The sequence below is a fragment of the Coccinella septempunctata genome, chromosome 1, assembly GCF_907165205.1.
Source record: "Coccinella septempunctata chromosome 1, icCocSept1.1, whole genome shotgun sequence".
NCBI lineage: Eukaryota > Metazoa > Arthropoda > Insecta > Coleoptera > Coccinellidae > Coccinella > Coccinella septempunctata.
The window spans coordinates 32,358,798-32,381,692 of NC_058189.1; the positions used below are offsets into that span (position 1 = coordinate 32,358,798).

The following is a 22,895-nucleotide window of genomic DNA, read 5'->3' on the forward strand; positions in this document are numbered from 1 at the left end:
TCGAATGGATTCTCAGTTAGTTGATTAATGAGGTTGTTTTCGTGACCTTGCAGGTTCTGCTGATATCGGTTGAAACAATTTCTGATTTCTTCTGTAATGAATGGTACTCCTAGATCGTTATGAATTGTAAGATTGGAGACGTACCAAGGGGCATCTGTTATAGAGCGGAGTATTTTTGATTGGGTTCTCTGAATAATTCCCGTATACTATGGTTTTGCGCATCCCCAAAATTGAATGCCGTAGGTCCATATTGGTTTGATTATTGCCTTATATATCAGAACTTTATTTTCAATAGATAATTTTGACTTTCTGCCTATGAGCCAGTATATGCCTCGAATTTTTAGATTGATCTGTTGTTTCTTTGCTTGAATATGTTTTTTCCAGGTGAGACGTTGATCTAGATGCATGCCAAGGTATTTTGCATCAGAACTGACTGGTATTTGTTCGTTGTTTATTTTGACCGGAGGGCATAAGCTTTTTCTATTGGTGAATGTAACATGTACTGATTTGGTTTCATTTATTTGCAGACGCCATTTTTTATACCAATCTTTCAGGTCGTTCAAGTGTTGTTGAAGATATTCCGAAGCCGTTTCAGCATTCTCATGAGTTGCCAAGGTTGCTACATCATCTACATAAGTAGCTATCGTGGTGTTCTGATTTGTTGGTAGGTCAGATGTATAAATGAGGTATAGGATTGGTCCAAGTATGCTTCCTTGAGGAACTCCTGATCTAATTTGATGGGGGTTTGATATCGCTCCTTCGAATTTGTTGATTTGCTAAATAAGATTTTAGCATAAGAAAGTACGGTTGTGGAAGTAGTTTTTTCAATTTATACAGGAGACCTTTATGCCATACCTTATCAAATGCCTGAGACGAGTCGAGAAAGACAGCTGAACAGAATTTGTTTTCTTCAATACTGGTGGAAATTCTGTTAACTATGCGATGAATTTGGTGAGCTGTTGAGTGGTTTTGTCTAAATCCATGTTGATGGTCTGGTATTATGTCTTGCAAGTTTATATCGCTCTTCAGTCGTTTCAGTAGTAGTTTTTCGAAAAGTTTTCCAATAACTGGTGAGAGACTTATGGGTCTATAAGATTTCACATCATTTTCGGGTTTATTCGCCTTATGTATCATTATTATCTCAGCATATTTCCATATAGTGGGAAAGTATGAGAGGCTCATCATTCTGTTGAAAATTTTAACAAGGAGAGCTATTCCCTTTTTCGGTAGTTTTTTCAATATTTCTGCAGTAATGAGGTCGTATCCTGGTGCTTTTTTATTTTTGAGTTTTCTGATTTCTTGCCATACTTCTCTAGGTGTGAAGGGTTTGATGGGGAGAGACATTTGGCAGGCAGCATCCAGAAATGTGTCGATTTCTTCTTCACTATTGTTCGGTTGTGGGTGATTTGGGGAGGAAACTTGATTAAGATGGGTGGCAAAGGTGTTCACTTTTTCCTCATCTGATTTTGCCCATTCTCCGTTGGGTGTTTTAATAGGAGGTTTTCTTGTTATGGGTCTTTTCAGCTTCTTTGTGGCTTTCCAGATGTTGTGGTCGTTATTATCATCGCTCTGTTGGAGATGATTCTGGAATTTTGAATTGAAATGTTCCTGAAGTATTTTGCGCAGTTTTCTGGTGAGTCGATTGTATATCGTCTTGTCAATGGGATTACGTGATCTTTGCCATCTATTTCTCGCTCTTCTTTTCTCGGTCAATAATTCTCTGATTTGCAGGGGTGTTTCGAAATTATTTTTTCTTGTTGTAGGCGGTGTTCTTTCCCAAGCTGCTTTTTGAATCATTTCTGTTATATAGTTTGAAGCAATTTCCAAGTCTTCTGGTTGTTGTAGATTGATATCAAGTGTGATATCTCTAGTCAATATTTCCCTGAATAATTCCCAATTTGTTTTGCCCGTTGTAAGTGTAGGCTTATTCTTTTTAAATATTGCTGACGTACTGAGAGTTATCAAAATGGGTGTATGATCAGATGATAGGTCTGAAGTCGATTCTATATTGATATAATTATTGCTGATGCCATTTGAAACAAAGAAGTCTAGTAGATCAGGAATTTTGTTTGGGTCAGTTGGCCAGTATGTTGGTTTGCCTGATGAGATTACTCCATAATTTTTGTTCATAATAATTTTTATTAGGTTGCGTCCTTTTGGATTAATTAATCTTGATCCCCAGTGGTTATGTTTTGCGTTCCAATCTCCCCCAACTAAAAATCGTTGTTCAAAATTTTGGAAGAATGTCTTATATTGAATTTCAGATATGTTGTGTCGAGGTGGTGAATATATGGCAGATATATCAAAACTCCACGATTCTGTGAACACTCTTATGTTTGTCGCTTGAATCTCCTTAGTTATGTAGTTAGTGAGTGTATGGTGCTTCAGACTGTCTCGAATAAGTATTGCTGAACCCTCCATGTGCTCGACCATCAGGATGTTCCGTTGAGTATATCTTGAATTGTGGTAAGTGGAAAAATGTCTTTTCGGTGAAGTGAGTTTCTGATATTAACATTATGTCTATTTTGTATGTATTTATGAATATTGATAATTCATTTTTGTGATTTGGAAGGCCATTAGCGTTCCAGGAAGCTATTCTGCTTAACTCAGCCATTTTTAAAGCTCACAAGAGTAGTTAGAAGATTAAGGATAGTTTTATTCTGATTCATCATTTATTCATTTGAGTAATCATGGATTTGAAGTCTGATAAAAAACTTTCCATCATTGATTTTAGCGAATCCGATTCAGAACTTTGCATAATAGGGTATTCGTTTTGTGTTTGTAGAACTTGAGAATATGTTCTTCCTCTCGACCTTGGTGAATTAGGGATGTTGGTTTGCTGATCGTTTGCGCGACTACATTCTTGGTTTTCTTCTTTCCTTAATTGTTGTGCTGTTGGTTTTTGATTTTTCGATCTTGAAAGGAGTTTGTATACTTGACATCCTTTATAATTAGCTGGATGATCACCTTCACATAATGCACATTTAGCTGGAGTTGATTTTGGATTTGGACACATTCTGGAGTCATGTTGGTTACCGCATTTGACACACATAAATGGCCTATTACAGTAACTTCTTGAATGTCCATAATCTTGGCATCGAGTACATTGTATAATTTCTCGCTTTTTCCGTGGTGGTTCTATAGTTATTTTCATGTTCGAAATGAATTCTAATTTGTAAATATCCTTGTTATTTTCTTGGGGTTCTAAATCTACAAAGAATAGAGGAAGCGGAAGTTTCGATATTTTATCTCTTATATTCATTATGTTTCTGACTTTGTGTCCCGATTTTTCAATTTCATCTTTTATTGCATCAGTAGGAACGGTGAAATGTAAATGCCGGATAACAATCCTATAAGCTCTTTCTTGCTTGATTTGGTATGTGTGAAAAATGATATTTTCCTCCCGTAGAAATCGAACTTAACTTCTGTATGTTTCCGGTTCGTTTACATTTATCTTAACGATATTGTTAGATAGGGTTTTGGAATAGAACTGTTCGTTAGCTATAGCATCAGATAGTTTTTCAATCATTTCGTTATAATTTGTAACACCATGCATAAAAATTGGTGGTGGTTTGTAGACCCTTTCAGATGTTTGTGTGGTATTTGTATCGTTTGATTCATTGTTGACATACTGAAATCTATTTTGTGTGCTGATTTTAGGATTTTCGAGAATCTCAGGAGAAAGGCACGAGCGTTTTCGTTTTTTGACTGTTTGCCAAGAATTCTTTATATTCATCGTTTCTGCTGTAGGCTGGTCCATGATTTTATTTTATAGTTGTCCAATGGACAACCTTATTGATGTCAACAATTTTTTTTCTCAATATTTATTGCTCAATATACAATCTACACATAAGGTATTAAGTAATTGTGTTGGCTATAATGAAAAGGGAAAAAAGTGAAAGGGAGAAGATGAGAGTGAAATGTCCAGTGACACTTCTACTCGATTGCTGTTTCAGAGCGGGAGGTCTTCAGGCCACGTCTTTTTTAGTCGTCTGATTCTTGGTCCATTATTATAGAGGTTCTCTATTAACTCATTCCAATGAGCTTGTAGTCTTTCCTGGTACTTGGTGGAGGTGGATTGTATGACTTCTGTTATGTAGGGTATTTGGAGGTCTTCATGAATTCTCTGGTTCGTGACATACCATGGATCATTGGCTATCAGCCGAAGAGTTTTGGACTGGAACCTTTGTAAGGTGTTTCTTAATGATGGTTTTGCACAGCCCCACAGCTGTATACCGTAAGTCCAGACAGGTTTAAGTACCACATTATACAGGAGCAGCTTGTTCTGAAAGGTCAGCTTTGATCTCTTCCCAATAAGCCAGTGCATTTTCCGAACTTTCAAGTCTAGCTGTTTCCTTTTAGATTCTATATGTTTTTGCCACGTGAGTCTCTGGTCCAGATGCAGTCCAAGGTATTTGACATTTTGCTTGGTGGGTATAGTAATGCCATCCAGTGTTAAGGTGGGACAGGTGTTGTTGCGATTGGTGAATACAACTTGTGTCGATTTGTTATGATTTAGTGTCATCCTCCAGGTTTTATACCAATTGTTCAGTTTGTCAAGGTGCTCTTGGACTTTTCTAGAGGAGATATCCGGATCATCATCGGAAGCTAGTATTGCGACGTCATCTGCAAATGCTGCCATGGTTGTATCATGATCTTCTGGCATGTCAGCAGTATAAAGTAAAAACAGGTACGGTCCCAGTACACTTCCTTGTGGTACACCGGATTTAATGCATCTATAAGTTGACAATGAGTCATTGTATCTGACTTGGAAGTATCTGTCAAGGAGGTATGTCGAATTTTTTTTTATCTTGTATAATAATCCAGCGTGCCATACCCTGTCGAATGCCTGGGAAGTATCCAGAAAGACACCATTGCAGAAATGCTTTTTTTCCAGTGTACTTGCAATTGCATTGACTATTCTGTGAGTCTGGTGAAGTGTGGACATATGTTGGCGAAAACCAAATTGGTACTGGGGAATGACACTTGTTGATTCGTAGTCTTCTTGAATTTTTTTGAGGAGTATTCTCTCGAATATTTTCCCAGTGAGAGGGAGAAGACTTATTGGTCTATATGATGGTGCTTCATGTGGAGGTTTTCCGTTTTTGTGGATCATTATGATATGTGCGAGTTTCCATTGTATTGGAAAATAGCCCAAGGTCAACATACGGTTATACAAGGTAGTAAGAAAAGCTATTGCTTTTCTCGGCAGTTTTTTCAGGATTTGCGCAGATATTAAGTCGTGTCCAGGCGCTTTGTGGTTTTTGAGTCTGCGTATTTCCGCTTTTACTTCTTTGGGTGTTATTGGCTCAAAAGGAAGTGACATTTGACAGGGTGCATCTAGGAATTCTTGTATATCGTTTTCAAAGCCTGGTACTTCCATTGGCTCTTCAAATACTCCAGAGAGGTGTGATGCAAAGGCCTCAGCTTTTTCATTGTTTGAACGTGCCCAGCCATTTGGTGTCCTTATGGGTGTAACTGGTAGTATTGGCCTCTTAAGTTTTTTTGTAGCCTTCCATAAACTGTGATCCTCGGTGGTCAGTTGCTCGGTATGTTGTTCGAAGTAAGCGTTTTGGTTATCTTTTAGTGTCTTTGTTAGGTTACGGGACAGTCTTCTGTATAGGTGAAGATTATTTAAGTTGCGTGACCGTTGCCACAATCTTCTAGCTCTCCTTTTTTCAGCTATCAGTTGTCTTATATGTAGGGGTGTACTGAAGGCTTTTGGAATTTCTTCCTTTATCCAGGGAGTAGAGTGCCAGGCTGCTTGTTGTACTGTTTCCGTAAAGTGTTTGGTGGCTTCATCTATTTCTGTTGATTTTGTAATGACAATATTACAGTTGAGTTTTGCATTTATGTGTTCTTGGAAGTGATCCCAGTTAGTGTGTTTTGTGGCGAGTTTTGGTGGGGTGTCAACTTTGACAGGCGAGCTTTTCAGGTTCATGATGACAGGTGTATGATCAGATGTTAGGTCGTAGTTTGACTCCAATGAGCAGTTTTGCATTGGGATGCCGTTCAGTATGAAGAAATCTAAAAGATCAGGTAGCTTTCGTGGATCTGTTGGCCAGTATGTGGGTTCACCGTTTGAGTAGGGTTTATAGTTTTTGTCTCTTAGGGCCTGCAGCAAGTTACGACCCTTAGTTGTTGTTAATCTGGAACCCCAATATGTATGTTTGGCATTCCAGTCTCCTCCAGCAATGAACTTGTTTCCAAGGGTAGCAAAGAACTCCTTGTAGGTGTCGGTTGTAATTGTGTGACGTGGTGGACAATACACTGATGTTATATGTATATGACCAGTATTCATTTTGATTTTTACTGTGGTTGCTTGAATATCGTTCGTTTGAAAACTCTCTTGTTCTTGGTGACTTATTGAGTTTCTGATTATGATTGCAGAACCACCATGTGCTGTTCCATCGGGATGCATAGTGTGATAGACAGAGTAGTAGGGAATAGTAAACATTGTTCTGTTGGTGAAGTGGCTTTCAGAGATTAGGAGAATATCGATTTTATTCATATCTAGAAAAGTCAGGATTTCTTGTTTATGATTTATCAAACCATTAGCGTTCCATGTCGCAATTTCAGTAGGAGAATTATTCACTGAATTTTATGAATAAAATAAAATATTTACGTACGTTGACACAGATGAGTGTTGGAGATATGGAGAGTAGAGAGAAGGAGAACGATCGCTGCTTCGAGACCACAGATTTTTTGTCCCCTAAAATATGTACCAATAGGGTAGTTCATCCTTTTGCCAACAGACGCGCTGGCTATCACGAGAGTGCGAAATTTTGATTTACACAAATCAAATTTTAGTTGGCTCGTTGGCTGAGTCACAGCCCTCTTAAACACTAAACTTGTGTTAAGAGGGCTGTAGCTGAGTGAACCGTTTCCCTGGTGACAGATGATAGGAATATTATTATTTTCGATTTTTGATAAGAGAACAACATATGAACATGGTGAAATGTTGAAGCGTGAGCTAGTTTAAGAGTGTTTTGGCATCGGAAAGAAAAGGAGAAGAGATAAAATTTCCGAGAGCATTTTTGAGAGAAAATTGAAAAAAACCTTATCTCAAGAATCGACTCCGAATCCATTTGTGTGTCAAGAGCACTTTTGCGATGAAGATATCAAAAAGATGATGGATTCATTATAAACGAAATCGAAATTGTCATCCCTCGTGAGAAGTTGACTCTTCTGAATAAGTATATCTAACCAATAAAACTACATGGTTCAGAAGAGAATATTCTTGAAGAATTTTGTTGGCATAACATAATATATGGTTTATATCGGTTCTCAGCTGAGTATTGGCAACAGAATCTACTCTAATACTTAAGTGCTAAATCTGAGACTGCTACCTTTTGTTGTCTTGATGTGTACTACGCCTCACTTCGGATTTATATAATTTTTAAGATTACGGTAAACCAACTAACATAGCTGCTTTCAATAAATAATGATAAACAAAAGTAGGTACAATTTTTTTGATCAGTGATTTCTTTCGAATTTCATTGATTTCGACTTGCATTTTATTGCATATAATACAGAGAAATCATATTTAATATAGATTTGAAGAAAGGTATTTGAAAAATGATCAGAAAAACCATGATGACACATAACCTAGAATAAAATGAAGGCTGTTCATTTCAAATTGACGCTTGAATCCCCACCCCTTATCGATACCCGCTGCAATCGCAGCGACACCTATCCTACGTTTCCCGTTTTCGGGGACACATTTTTAGTACGTCGATCGTTCTCCTTCTCTCTGCTCTCCATAGTTGGAGAGATAATTTAACTCGCAGATAAACACACGTGTGCTCTCTAGAATGAATATGATGCTTATTTATTTCTGAAGAAAACTGCTCCATAATTTTCTAATGGATCCCAGGTGACCAGTAACATATCTGTTATGTTTTCTTGGAAGATCGAGTGAGAAACTTATGTTATGTGTTATTTTTCTGTAACCATTGCGTGTCTGATACGATATTATACGGGATGCACCTGTACTGTCGTTTTGATATGTATTTATTATGTCCAGTATATAAAAATTATATTTGAACGAATAATGTCCTGTTTGGTGTAGATTTCCATATAGGTTATTTCCTCACGTGTTGCATGTACCTCGTATATAGAAATAAATGAATAAATCTTATATATTTCGAATTTTCTTCAGAGGGATATGCAATATGCATATACAGTATTCTTTCCATTCTAACAACGCATAACATAGGCACAATTCTCTAAAATCTTCTTGACCTAAGCCAAAAGATTAGTGAACTGTTGATTAATCTTTTTATGGAATGCATGAAAGTGCAAAGACCAGAAAGACCTGTCCTAATCTTTCTTGGAGAACGGTAAGTGATCATGAACCTAGCAGTTTGCATAATGTAATTTATTCTTTCTAGTTCTATTAATATGTGGCCTAATCTTTCGCATGAATTTTTTAATCCGAAATTTATGAAAATATATTGTTTTTGATCATGAGTTGATCATTCGTTCACATACCTCACCGAACTGATGTGAGATATTTTTGAAATTTTTTTTCAACAATAATTTATAAAAACACCCTATTTGAAAACCAAAACTCGAGTTCAATATTATAGCAATTATTTATATCAATTTCTATGATTTTTCCTGCTTCTGTTGAAGCGTTCTAAATAACAAATATTATGTTTATAACACATGAAGGTAATCCATATAGATCTCCCATGAAACAAATATTTGCATGATCCATGTTTGAACTATTTATGCTCTTTCCAGAAAGGAGATGTGTTCCTTGTTTGAGGCTGACATAGAAGCATATCTGTTACATAAGCGCTCTGTATTTATACTCTTAGGCCAGGCGCAAATAGAAACGCAGGTTAGTGAGGTGACGCAGAGTGAGTTTTTGTAAAACATAGAAAAGAACAAGACTGCGAGATTTTCGTTATATGCTGTAATGAGGTCGCATATTGTTTTTTGTAGAAATGCACCCTCATGTTAGAATGATCTTTTAGTTCCGTTTTGAATCATTTTATGTCGTTTAAAGGGAAATAAGTAATTTCAGTTTCCAATTCCAATTCAGGATTCCGGTATTGTTCGGTATTTTGAATATTTCGCACCGTTTTTATTCCCTTTTGAATTATGAAAAACGATGTCGCACCGTAAAAACATCCTGAATTGGAAGATAACCGAGGTTTTGTTTTTCTCAGAACAGCATAAATTAAGAGGTCTTCTTCGAAGCAAATGTTACCGATTTTCGACATCCGAGGCGCATCCAGTTTCCATACCCTCCGGTGGGTATAAAAGCAGATGTCCCCCCGCAGATCAATTAATTAGATGAATTCTGTTGATGCTGTCGACGCGAGTTCGAAATCTTTGATAAGCCGTTTAATTGTCAAAGCAGTTTAGTTGAATCTTTCTCAGTTTTGTTGTCGAAAGAGTTATTTTATTTTTTGATGGTTTTCTCTTTCTTTTCCATTATTCGCCGAAGTTGTTTTTTTTCGGTGCAATTGCACGTCCCGGAGCCTTAACAGCTGAACCGTTCAGAGTCTAAAGGTGAGATAACACTACGTATTATTATATCGAAACATCAGCCTCAACACTCACACATCCTGTGCCACATTTGGAGTTCCACCCCTACTATAAGTAAGATACCCTGCTGGTGTGGATACCCAGGGGGTTGTAGAACGCACTTTGGGGTGGCTGCCTCTGCTTTATTTTTCCTAACTTGCCAGTGTCCACCCCTACTGTTAGTACGATACCCTGCTGGTGTGGATGCCCGGGGGTTGCAGAAAGCACCTAGGGGTGAACCGTCGTAGGTCTGCGCCGTCTTGCTCAACCCTAACCTTGCTGAGTTCCGACACCATTGTCTTCGGTTCTGGCTGGCAAACGAGACCGTAAACCCCGTATCGCGTTTGAGATCGTATCTCCTTGTTCTAAAATCCCTTGTTTCTAAATATGATACTCTTCTTGAATCCGTCAACTTCTGTAGTGACTCCGTCTCTTCGTTTGAGCGCAGCAGTCTGCGATTCATCGAATGATGGTCGATATGGAGCGGATAACCAGAGAAAATAAGCAGCTGAAATCTACCGTGAAGGATTTACAGGAGCGCAAGGAGGTATTGGAGCAACAGAATAGAGTCAACAACTTGGAGATCTGTGGTGTTCCCGAGAAAGCCAATGAGAACGTTTCTCATATCATATCTAAGGTTGCAGAGGTTATTGGTTGTCCCATTGACTCATCCGATGTGGATAGTTTTCACAGAGTCCCAACATTTGACATTTCTAGACCAAAGCCTATCGTGGTTAAGTTCACATCGAAACAGAAGCGGGATGATTTTCTCGGAGCATCTAAGACCAAACGTCGTCAGTCACTGCAACCTTACAAGGGCTTGAAGATTGAGAATATCTCTGATAACTTCTGAAAAAGACCAAAGAGGTTACACGTAGCAAAAACTATAAGTTTGCTTGGACACGCAATGGTTTCATCTTCGTTAGAAAGGATGATAGGTCGAGGGTCGTTATGTCTCTAGTGAAGAGGATTTATCTAAGATCGAATAAGTCCTCTGAGTTGTAGTCGGTTGTATTTTTTAGTTCATTTTCTTTCTGTTTTTTTGTTTTCTTTTCATGGATCTTTCTGTATATTATCAAAATGTACGTGGTACAAAATCTAAATTGTAAGTACTCAACAGAAATTCATCATAACTCCTATAAAGTCTACCGGCGAGATAGAAGGTCTGGCTCGTCGCTGAAGAGTAGGGGGGGTGGTGTTCTAGTGGCAGTCTCGAATAATCTCACGAGTTTTTCTGAGAGCTCCTGGTGCTCAGAAACTGAGGACATTTGGGTAACTATAGTTCCTGATCGGGGTAGCAAAGCTAGAGTTCACATTGGATGTGCCTACATCCCACCGAGAGACATGGTGGCGTTAACTTCCTTTACAAGTAGCCTATGTGATATAGTTAATAATAATAATTGTAACGATACCTTTGTTATCTGCGGCGACTTCAACTTGCCAGAAATAAAGTGGAATATGAACCCACTAAATTCCTTCTGTATCCCAAGTGATGCTAGAGATCCCTGTTCGGCTTCCTTCGTGGACGCCATTTCCCTATCGGGCTTGAATCAGTTCAACAGCTTTGTCAATGTTTCCGGCAATACACTTGACTTAGTTCTTAATAACAATTTCAATTTAACAGATTTTCAACTCTCTGTATTCCCTCTAGTTCCTGCAGATCCAAGTCATAATAATTTACAGTTCAATATAAATGTTCCTGTTCAACATAAGAAATGTTTGGGTAATTCACGCAATCGAAATTTCAACCGTCCTGACTTTGGTGCGATAAATGAAGCTCTTGGTGCCATTGATTGGACCAGCGAGTTGTCTTATCAAGATCTTGATACTGCTGTGGATAGATTCTATGAGATTTTGGATGATATATTTGATAGTTCAGTCCCTTCCTATCCCAAATACTGCAGAAAATATCCAAGTTGGTACTCCCTAGCTTCTATCAAAACCATAAGGAAAAAAAAATTTCGTAAGCGGTGGAAAATGTATACCAACTCGTTGGATTACGCTACATTCAGGCTTTCGAGGGTTAGAGCCAGGCATCTGATCTCAGAGGATTACAAAAAGTATTTGGCGAGTGTGGAGGGTAGCATTGTGGATGATCCGAAGTTTTTCTGGCTATATGTGGGGAATAAGAAGGGTTCTCCTTGTTTGCCTGATTCGGTCGGTACACCCAGTGGTATCTCGACTAGCCCGCAGGAAATTTGTAATAAGTTCTCTGATTATTTTGCCTCAGTTTTTCTTCCTTCCTCGGCTATAATCTATAATGGACCTTCTGAAGGGGTTCCTCTGCATTTATCTTTTTATTTTTTTTTTAGTATTGAGCGCGATGATATTCTTACCTAAGATCACGTCCATGCGCAATAGGAGTCCTGGCCCTGATGGTATTCCTTCCTCTTTCCTGAAAAATTGTTGCGATGTGATTGTTGAACCTCTATTTACTTTATTCAACAAGTCTTTAAAGGATGGTTGCTTCCCTTATAAATGGAAAGTTAGCAGTATCACCCCTATATTCAAATCAGGGAATAAAAATCTTGTTGAGAACTACAGACCTATTTCTAAACTCTGCGCAATTGGTAAGTTGTTTGAGAGCATCATGACGGATTTCCTTTATTTTGATTTCAAGAATATATTGAACACCGAACAACATGGTTTCATGAAAAATCGCTCAGTGGAGACTAATATGTCCCTATATGTGGAATATATCTTGGAGAATATGGATTCTGGACTTTCGGTTGGGGCTGTCTATCAGGTTCAGCGCCATGGCGGACACCGGTGTCCGATTTGCTTCTAGCCTCTACGGCCATGGCGGACACCGGTGTCCGCTCTATAATCCTGAATATGTTTGTCTCGCCTGGCCAAGCGGACAAGATATTACGATATTTAACATATCAATGTGTCCGCTATGGCGTTCCTCTAACGGGATGTCTAGCCAGGTTGTTTGAAACGGGACTTGTTTGAGATATATGGATGGTATTTTGTTTCTAGCAACTTCGGATTTTAGACCATATATAAAGAAAAAATGAAACATATTTTATTTCCACACAATTTATACATCATTTACTATGATAAATATTGAAACATTCGAGACAATACCTCGGTTTTCCTTCACATTGCATACAATATGTGGTAACTTTTTTCACCTTATTTTTTTCGATTTTACCCTCAACCTTTTTTTGGTAACACCCTCTACAATATCTGCGATTTTGGCGAGCCTTGCAGTCCATTTTACTAAATTGATGTGTTCTGAGACTCTTGGTTTGATTGACGGGTCCATAATCAGGGTTTTCTTCGTATTTCAGTAAATCTTCGACCACCGATATACGGAAATCGTTTATCGGAATGCGGTTTTGTTCAACAGTTTCATAAATTATGTGAGCATTCACCATTGACGTCCCTGGAAATATTACGTTTCAATAACAAATCACAAGGCAAAAAATGCACTCACCTAATAGTAGTTCCACAGCCAATTTTTTGTACCATCTGATGGATTTTCTCAAGGAAGAACTTTAACTCGACATCTGGTCGGAGAGGTCAATGGAGCTCTTGCCAGAATTGTATTGAACAATAGCAGCTGGTTTGTGAACCATAGTTCCTCTTCTTTGAATTTCCGTCATCTGATCTCCATGGCATGTTGACAAAAGTAAGACGTCCCTTTTGTCTCGCCATTTTAGAATACAAATTCCTTTTTCGTTTTCTTGTGCGAAAATCTCTCCTTTTTTTAGTTTTTTTTTATAACTTCAGTCGGATTTCCTTTTCGGTTGGAACGCAATGTTCCTAGACAATGGGTTTTTCTATCTAACAGTATGTGTGCGAGTTGGAGACTGGTGTACCAATTATCGATAACACATATTCTACCACTTTGCAGAAGATCTTTCGCTAACTTCAAAACAATTTGTGTAGAGACGGCTAATGAGCTATCCGAGGTTCTCTCTTTTCCTGCATAAATGCTTAGATTCCAGGTATACCCCTTATCACAACAAAGTTTGAATAACTTTATTCCATACTTATGCGTCTTCTGTGGATTGTATTGTTTGAAAACTAATCTTCCTTGAAAAGGCACCATGGTTTCATCGATACAAAATGTTTTACCGGGAGTATATATAGATTTATAATTCTTCGTGAGCATGTCAACAAGTGGTTGTATCTTATATAAACAGTCACCTTCAGGGCATTGTTCATTATCCGAGAAATGAAGCATCTTTAGCAGCAGTTCAAATCTGTTACGACTCATAACACTGCGAGCAACTTCTGATCTGAGTATCCATTTTTGAGACCAATAATCTCGAAGGGTGTTCATACGAACTATACCCATGTAACCCAGCAGTCCTATAAAATGAATTATTTCTGCCCTAGTGGTCGGTTCCCATTTTTTCACACGAGATTGATTCGAAATTCGATCATCATTCAGCAAAAATTGTGTAGCGTATAGGTTTGTTTGATTTTCGATTTCATCTATTATTTTGAAATCCACAAATCCAAAATAATAGTCAATCGGCCGACTTCCTAACAGTGTGGCTTCCAGTTCCTCTTTCAGGCCTCCCTCAAAATTTTCATCGAATTGCAAATGATTGCCTTTAGGGGGTCCCCAAACTGCTGAATTGAGATCATGTAATGTTTCATTGATCTGTTCGTTTGTAGGTTCTGTCATATTTCCAATTCGCTGTTCTGTTTCTTCGCTGCAGTCGCTTCTCATTTCAATCTCCTCTCCTTGCAAATTTTCATTTGTTGATGAAAAAATCGTAGATTTATTGATTCCCACTTCATCTTCACTACTTTCGGTTAAATAATTGGAACTTGAACTTCCAACTGGTGGAACAAAAACAGGATCGTCGCCCGAATCTCCAGAGTATGGACCACTAAGCGAATCTTCATCTGTAGAAGTTACTGGTATAATAGGGAAAAATCAAATTTCATGAAAACTTACCATCTGAGATATTTCGCTGTAAAGCTAATTGAATAATCCTTTTGCTGCGGCTGTTCATCTTTCGCACAACAGTAAAATAGGGCACGTTACGCAATGAACGCGAACCAACTGAATGATAGTTTTCTTGTTGATACTTGCTGAATCGAAAAGCGGGCACTTTGGATAGGGGCGTGTCCGATCAACAATCATGGCGATCAGCGAACACCGGTGTCCGCTGATACTTTTTGTGGGCCACAGCGGACACCGGTGTCCGCTTTCAATTTTTTATATTTCGAAAGCTCATTTTCATTTTTAGATAAGCACAAATGTTATCAAATGAACTTATATATAAGAAATTGTAAAAAAAAATGATGGTCCAGGAAGAAATTTTCGTTGAAATACTTCGGCGCTGAACCTGCTATACCTACTTTAGCAAGGCTTTCGATAGAATTGACCACTCCATAATGATTTCTAAGCTTGCTGGGTTTGGTGTGTGTGGGAGTCTTCTCCGGTGGTTTGGGTCCTATTTGACTAATAGACATCAGCGTGTTTGTTTGGGTGCTTTCAGATCTGAAGCGGTTCATATCACATCGGGTGTACCTCAGGGGTCCCACTTAGGCCCATTACTTTTTTTGCTTTTTATTAATGACGTTATTAGATGTTTTAAATTTTGCAGAGTTCTTCTTTATGCCGATGATCTGAAGATGTTTCATTTCCTGTCCTAGCGACACAGTACGTATTCAAGAAGATTTAAATCGATTTGCTGATTTTTGCAAGGGAAACAAGCTTCTTCTAAACCTATCTAAATGCTGCTCTATTACCTTCTCCAGAAACCCCATCTCTGTGCCAGTTACATTCCGAATTTTCGGTGAGCCTATTTCTAACGTCAACTCCGTGAAAGATCTGGGTATCACGTTGGACTTCAAATTGCTCTTCGATCAGCATATCTTTAATATTTCGAAAAGGGCCAATCGGATGCTTGGTTTCATATTTCGGACATCATTTGAATTCCGGAGTGCCGACGTGGCTCGCACTCTTTTCCTGGCCTACGTCAACAGCATCTTATGTTTTGGGTCTGTTGTGTGGAATCCACGCTATGGGATTTATATAGACAGACTGGGAGGTGTTCAGAGGAGGTTTGTGAGACATTGCCAGAGACGATTTTTCCCTCTTGTGAATGATACATCCGAAGTTTATCGGAAATTAAACTTTATTCCCCTTGAGCATCGCAGAAGGATAGCTGATGCAATGTTCACTTACAAACTGGTGAACAACAAAATTGATTGTACAGGGTGGGCAAAATTCGTTGTCTACTGAGGGGATCTCGAGAACTATAGCAGCTAGTAGAAAACGGACGACACATTCTCGAGCTCTTTTTTCTTGACTAATCCAAAACTGAAAACAGATCCAGCCTAACGTTCATAGATTTTGAGTTATGAACGAAAATTGAGAAATTGTCATTTTCAATGAAGCTGAATAACTATTTTATTTGAACTCGTATTCGAAATCCGTTGTTACATTCTACAGGCACTTTTTTATGAAGAATTCGAATATGATATCATTAAATTTTTTGATCCAGTCATTTTCCAGATACGATAGGGATTTCCGATTTTTCAAATGTAAACTATAGTTGAAAGTTCTCTCATTCTGCTGCAATTTTTTTGCTGATTTCAAAAATGTATCATATGTTGCTATTCACATTAATATAACATAAGAAAAAAAATTCAATACTTTTTCCTGCTTTTCGATTCACTGTTGAATTTTTAGTAGGTTGGCGTAACCATAGCAACCGTTGAATATGCATTATATTTTGTGAACCTGAGCCTCTATGATTGAAATCACGGATTGCTGAATAAATATTTCGATGATTAATTTGCCATCGTTTGTTCTCGCGATGTTTGGCATGCTTATCTTACGATGGTTGACCATTCGAACACTACCGTTGACAGACGTACCTATTTTTCATCATCTTACTTTTGTAAAAATCATAATTATAGACAGCTTTCGTATTTTATTTATATTACTGACTCTTTAAGTTTCTTTCTTGAATTGAAAAACGATAATTGAATAAATTTTCTTCTTTAATAATCAGACGAAAGTCTTTTACTATCTTTTAAAGCATATCGATCTCGATATATAAAAGAAATAATTATTCGACAGTCTGTGATTCCTATCACACAAGGTTGAGTTCACATAGGATTATGTGGAGTTCACAAACCATAATGCATTTTCAACGGTCGCTATGGTTATGCTAGCCTACTAAAAATTCAACAGTGAATCGAAAAGCAGGATAAAGTATTGAATTTTTTTTCTTATGTTATATTCATGTGAATAGCGACATATGATACATTTTTGAAATCAGCAAATAAATTGCAGCAGAATGAGAGAACTTTCAACTATAGTTTACATTTGAAAAATCAGAAATCCCTGTCGTATCTCGAAAATGACTGGATCAAAAAATTTGACAATATCATATTCGAATTCCTCATAAAAAAGTGCCTGTAGAATGTAACAACGGATTTCGAATACGAGTTCAAATAAAAGAGTTATTCAGCTTCATTGAAAATGACAATTTCTCAATTTTCGTTCATAACTCAAAATCTATGAACGTTAGGCTGGATCCGTTTTCAGTTTTGGATTAGTCAAGAAAAAAAAACTCGAGAATGTGTCATCCGTTTTCTTCTAGCTGCTATAGTTCTCGAGATCCCTTCAGTAGACAACGAATTTTGCCCAGCCTGTACTCATTTGTCCAACTATGTAAGGTTGGTCGTTCCCTCTTACAACACTCGACAGACGGATACATTTTTTACTGATTTTGCGAGTACTTACTATTTTCTTAACTCTCCAATTCACAGATTGATGAAAACATTTAATGAGCTGTCTAAAGTCACTAACATTGATATATTTTCTGACTCTACTTCTAGGTTTCGGTCCATTCTTGTTAGTTTTTTTCGCCGTTGCAACTGCACTCGTGGTACTGGTTGGTTGAGGTCGCTCAGATGAATTCTTATGTATACCACACTGTTTTGTATAATTTTTGCATAATAATATATCATTTTTTGTTTAATCATCGATTTATGTGTTCAATTTAGGGCTTGATGTTCATATGTGGATGATTTTTTTTTTTTGTAACACTGAATTGTGGACACTGCTTTGGGTTCGTCCTGTTTGTGTCCCGAATTTATAAATAAATAAATAAATGAATAAATAAATAATTGTCGAGTCTGATTTCTGAAGAACCATAATAAAAGCCGTTTCTAAAGTTGCCATTTCTATAAGTACACACAACAATGATTTTCAGAAAACTCAAACTGCCAAAATTGGCGCCCCTCAGACCCCTACCACAATCAGTTTAATGAGCGAAGCTTCGGTTCGATCCAGTGTTAGTTCCATCAAGTCCACAATAAAAACCTTCCTCAAGATAGAAGAAAATCCGTCATTTTACCAGAGGTTGGTTATACCGTTTAGTGGTTTCACTGAAGAAGACGTTAAGGAAATAAGGGGTGGAAAGGAGCCAAAATCGAGCAAATCATCACTTCCGAAGTATTGGACTAGTACGAATGATCCTCGTCCAGTATTGAAGAGATACCAATCTGAAAAAAGAAAGAGTAGTTATGAGAGGTATGTGCAAGAGAGTGTGGAAAATTTTCTACAAGCAAGAAACAATACTGAAGATTCTAGCTATAATACTGTTCTCGCTGTCAAAATGATGGTAGACGATGTAACAAGAATTGAAGAGGTGATCAGATTATTTTTTCTTCTCAAATTAAGGGTCTGTATTATATCAACAAGTTAACCGGCATTTCAATATTACTCACAGTTTGCATGATAAATGTCAATCTTTGTAGTTGAATCCATTCATTTCTGAATATTGCTAATTCTCTTGATTAAACAACTGATGGTCCTTCGTGTCTTACAATACTAGACCTGAATAAATAACTCTAATATTTTGTGCGAATGGAAGCTCAACTTCAATGTCAAATGTTTTGATTATTAACTCCTTATTCAATTTCTATCGGATTTTTTAATTATGTTCTTTCTCCTAGTTTGAGAAGAACGAGAGGATATGTGTCCAGTTATTTTTTCTAGCCTTATTATGATTGTTTTTCGATGCAAACTTATCCGAGAGTACTGTGTTTTGCTGAGGTAGCGATAGAGAAAGACTTCTTTTCTTTAGTCGAAAATCACAATATTTTGTCTAAAATAGTCAATATTTTGTCTAAAAAATAGAGAAAATGCTTAGGTGTCGAACTTGACAACTTGTTGGCAGTGACCATAAAAAGAACGCACAATATTTGTCTCTCAAGATCTTCAAATGAATGTCAGTTGTCTAATGAAGAAAAAATTTACATAGCTTGGCGATAAATATGGTTCAAAAGAGAGCAACGTCCTTCCACCAAAAATGCTAACAATAAATTTCTACGTCGGATCAAAATGTTTTTCTGTTTGGATCAAGAAAAATGTGAATGTGAATTCTTCATTTATATGCCCGAAATCTTATATTCTTGGAATTTGAAGCCCTTTATTTCTCTTTCAAAGCGTCTTCAGAAAAATTCTTTGGAGATTATTGCACACTGTACAATATGTCCAACTTTTTATTAATTTTCACCAATAGATCCTCAGTTGTATTAGTTTCCTCGACAGTTGTGATTGAGAAATCATTGGTAAACGTTTGGAAGGTCTATTCAAACTTGTTATTTTCTATTATCTTGCCTTTGTTCACTTTTTCAAAAGGGAGATGAGTCAAATATGACACCTTTTCAACTATGCTCATATAGTCCATTCACATTTATCTTAGCACTCGGTTGGCCATGAGATAATTTTCTCAAGTTTTTGCAACTAGAACGGTGTAAGGTTGGCACCACAGATAACAGAATCATGGAATGTCGTTAATGTCATAACGCCGTTGTGACATCTCTTATATCAATTAATATTACAAAATGCTGAAAGTGATTGAAAAGAGAGGAGTCAGGGTTTCAGGAAGTGCTATTTAAAATTCTGGTTTGCTCATTCATAAAGGTAGGTACCTAACCCTAATATTCTAATATCTGCAATATATCAGACGGTAGCGGACATATTATTCAATGTAAGTAAATGCATACAATGTTCCATCTGAATGAATCTAAACGATTTATATTTTAGCGGATTGTTTCCGGATTCAGAAAGATTGTGAATGTAGAGACGAAGAATTTCCTTCTATGGGGGAGACCCAAAAAAATTGTGACATTGCAGGACTTCATTTTAGGGTGAACTAACGCAAACAGTTACTACAGGATTTTCCATCAATGTCATCGTAGAATAAGTTCCAGAACATTGATTTTAATATTTTCAATTTGACTTGTCCTATGCATTGTGAATGCCTTAAGGGATCAATAAATATATCATTTTTATTATATCAAATCATTGAAAATAATCAGTAAACAGCCATAACTACGAGCCAGTTGTCTTGTTTATTTATTGTTAATTTATGTGAAATTTTTGTTTAAAGGTGAAGTTCCTCTTGCCTTGAAAGTCCCTCTAATGATTTCGAATGACTTGATTTATGTTGAGGAATTTAACATTTTCCCAATTATTCGCTAAAAATTTAATATATAAGGCTTTCACACTAAGTGACCCTATATTCCACCAAGAAATTCACAACAAGATCACTTCTATAGTGAGGCTTAATAACTATCCTGCTAGTTTAATTAGAAGGTTGATCAACCAACACCTGCAATCTCGCCCCAAGTCCACGATTATTACGAATGATAATGAAGGATCTAGTAAAGTTTATTGCAGTTTTCCATACTTAAGAGGTCTCACGGAAAGAATTAATACCATAACAAAGAAACATAATTGCATCTTAGCCTGCTATAACAAAAACACTCTGAACAACTTCTACACTAAACTTAAAGATCCACTCCCTATAGAATAACAATCCAACGTTATATATAAGATACCATGTTCAGGTTGCAATAGTTCATATATAGGTCAAACCAAACAGCTTGTCTCTAATAGAATTAAACAGCATATATACAGTTGCAACCATAGACTAATAAATCCTTTATTAGTCTATGGTTGCAACACACATTCGTCGAAAGATGACGACAATAAAACGGCTTTAGTCGAACATAACATCAATACCGGTCATATATTCAATTTCAAAGATGTCACCATCGAAGATTCTGAAACTAATTACAGAAAACGTACCATCAGTGAAATGATACATATAAAAGCCAATGATACTATTAATAAAAGAACTGATACCCAAAATTTAAGTAGAATTTACAACATCCTTATGAACAAATATAAGAACAAAAGGTAAGAACACTGTTGTTGAGCCTCCTGCAATAGTTAACACTTGTCACCATTTTACCCAATTTATTGACCACCGACTATAATTGTCCTTCTCTTTATATGTGTATGTCCAAAATTATTTGACTCTTTGATTGTGTGAGATATGTACTTAAGGATTAAGTTGCGCATTGAAAATATTATTTGACGATTGTTCACACTGTAAATATAATAAGTAGGTACATTTAGATGTGTAGAATGTTTTTGAACACGATCAATAATTGTCAGTCATCTATCTTCAGTTGACGTGTGTAAATGTCGTTCAATGAATAGTTATTAATATGTTTTAGATATTACAGAGGAAAGATATTTTTAGTGTTTTTAAATTTCCATCATAACTACAGCAAGTTTTGTTGATGATCGAAACGGGTTGACGATCATATGTATGTTTTTAATTTCAAATAATTCAAATGAATTAGGTATTTATGTTTCTATCCATAAGTAAGATTTCATTTTAACATCTGCTGCTTTCTAGTCATGATTGAGGACAACCCAATTGTTTTGTATGTGATCGAACAATAAATGTCCGACACGTCGACAAAATTCAACTGGGCTTAATTCCCCTTTTACCAGTACATATACATAGTCCAATATAGCCACGAATTTTCAAATTCAATATTATCAAGAATGGACATGAATCATCCCACTAATGGGTATCTATATTGAATTCCACTATAAATCTTTGTTTTAGTTTTCTAATTAATTCGTCTCTATTTATTTTTGAATTCTTTTCTTTGTTTGAGGTTGACGTGTATTTATTAATTATATAGTCGTGTTTTTATATTGCTGAGTGAATTCTTGATTTTTCCGCTTTATTTGGTAGATGAAAGCAATAAATTCACTGGAATATTAGGGATTCCTTCCATGGGTTTTGTTGGTCATTTGGGGCATTTGAAGGACCAGGCTTCATAATCTTCCGCTTAGCAGGCTTTGCATTTGGGTTGCAGAGTTGATGTACACTTGAAGGTACGATGAGGTCCGAAGTATTTATTGCATTGAATGTTTTCCTAGCATTCCACTGTTGTATGCGTGAATTTTTGGCACTTGGTACATGGTTTAGGAGCAGCAGTTGGAGCTAAACTAGAGTAAACAGGGTGGTGACAATTTTTATAAAACAAACCATTTCCCAACAAATATTCAGTTGTTTTTTCATGTGCTGTAATGATTCTTATCATATGTGTCATTTTTCCAGTTGCACGGGATTTTATTCTCTGACAATATCTGTGTTTCAAATTTTTGTTTTTGAGGTGTTCACTAATATCTTTATCTTGGATATTTAATTCTATTTGGCCAATAACAACAGAGGTCAGAGTGGGAGGGTTCCACTGATCGTTTTGTGTGTTGGGAATTAAATGTGGTTTCCTTGTAGTTAGCGACGACGTTTTCTTTCTTCAGTATTGTTGTGTGAGAACTCGACAAGAGCGGACGTGTTGTAAAAGAGAAAGTGGAAGAGAAAGTCGCAGTGAAAGTGTACACTAGCGAAGCTACGAAATTTTCGATTCCGTCTATGAAACTTCCGAAGTTTTTAGTAAGTTCTATAAGTGTATGTGTTATAGAGCGGAAATTCGTTCAAATTCAGTGTATTCAGTGTCTGAGTCCAGATCATCTCCAAGGTGGCTGGTTCCACGGATATCACTGGTGAGTCGATTTATTTTTCTGATAGTATAGAAAATATATAACTTAGCCACATAGCTTTATAGTAACATAGTAGTGAGGATTTCCGATATTCATTTTTATTCAGAAATACCTCATATAGTTCAATACGGACAAAAAGCCATGTCGGAGGTCTCAGACAATGAGAGCAATGAGGAACTTGTAAGGCTCGAAGAAGAGAATGGGCAGTTGGAGGCTCAAACAAATAAACTAACTGAAACCGTGGCTCAGTTGGTCTGGGAGATAAGCCTCTTGAGGAAGGAAGTAAATAAGAATAAAGCGCCTCAACCCCCTAGATTTGCTGAAATTGCAAAACAGATTACGGCACAGAAATCCCCCACATTTGCAGAAATTGCAAAGCCGGTAGCGGTCCCCAAAAATTCCTCCAAACAGGAAGTAGCTCCAGAACCGGAAAAAAAGAAAACTTTTGCAACGCAAGTTGCAAAAACCCACAAAACGCGCGCGTAAA

At 37.0% G+C, this 22,895-nt stretch overlaps 1 protein-coding gene across 1 annotated transcript in view; it reads left to right on the plus strand.

The window, feature by feature from the left end:
• LOC123318284 overlaps positions 1-22,895 on the plus strand; it is a 420,831-nt gene that overhangs the window by 281,318 nt on the left and 116,618 nt on the right. Inside the window, exon 3 of the mRNA XM_044904904.1 lies at positions 17,742-18,179. Coding sequence (XP_044760839.1) covers positions 17,742-18,179 — 438 coding nt within the window. The remainder of the gene's footprint in view (positions 1-17,741; positions 18,180-22,895) is intronic.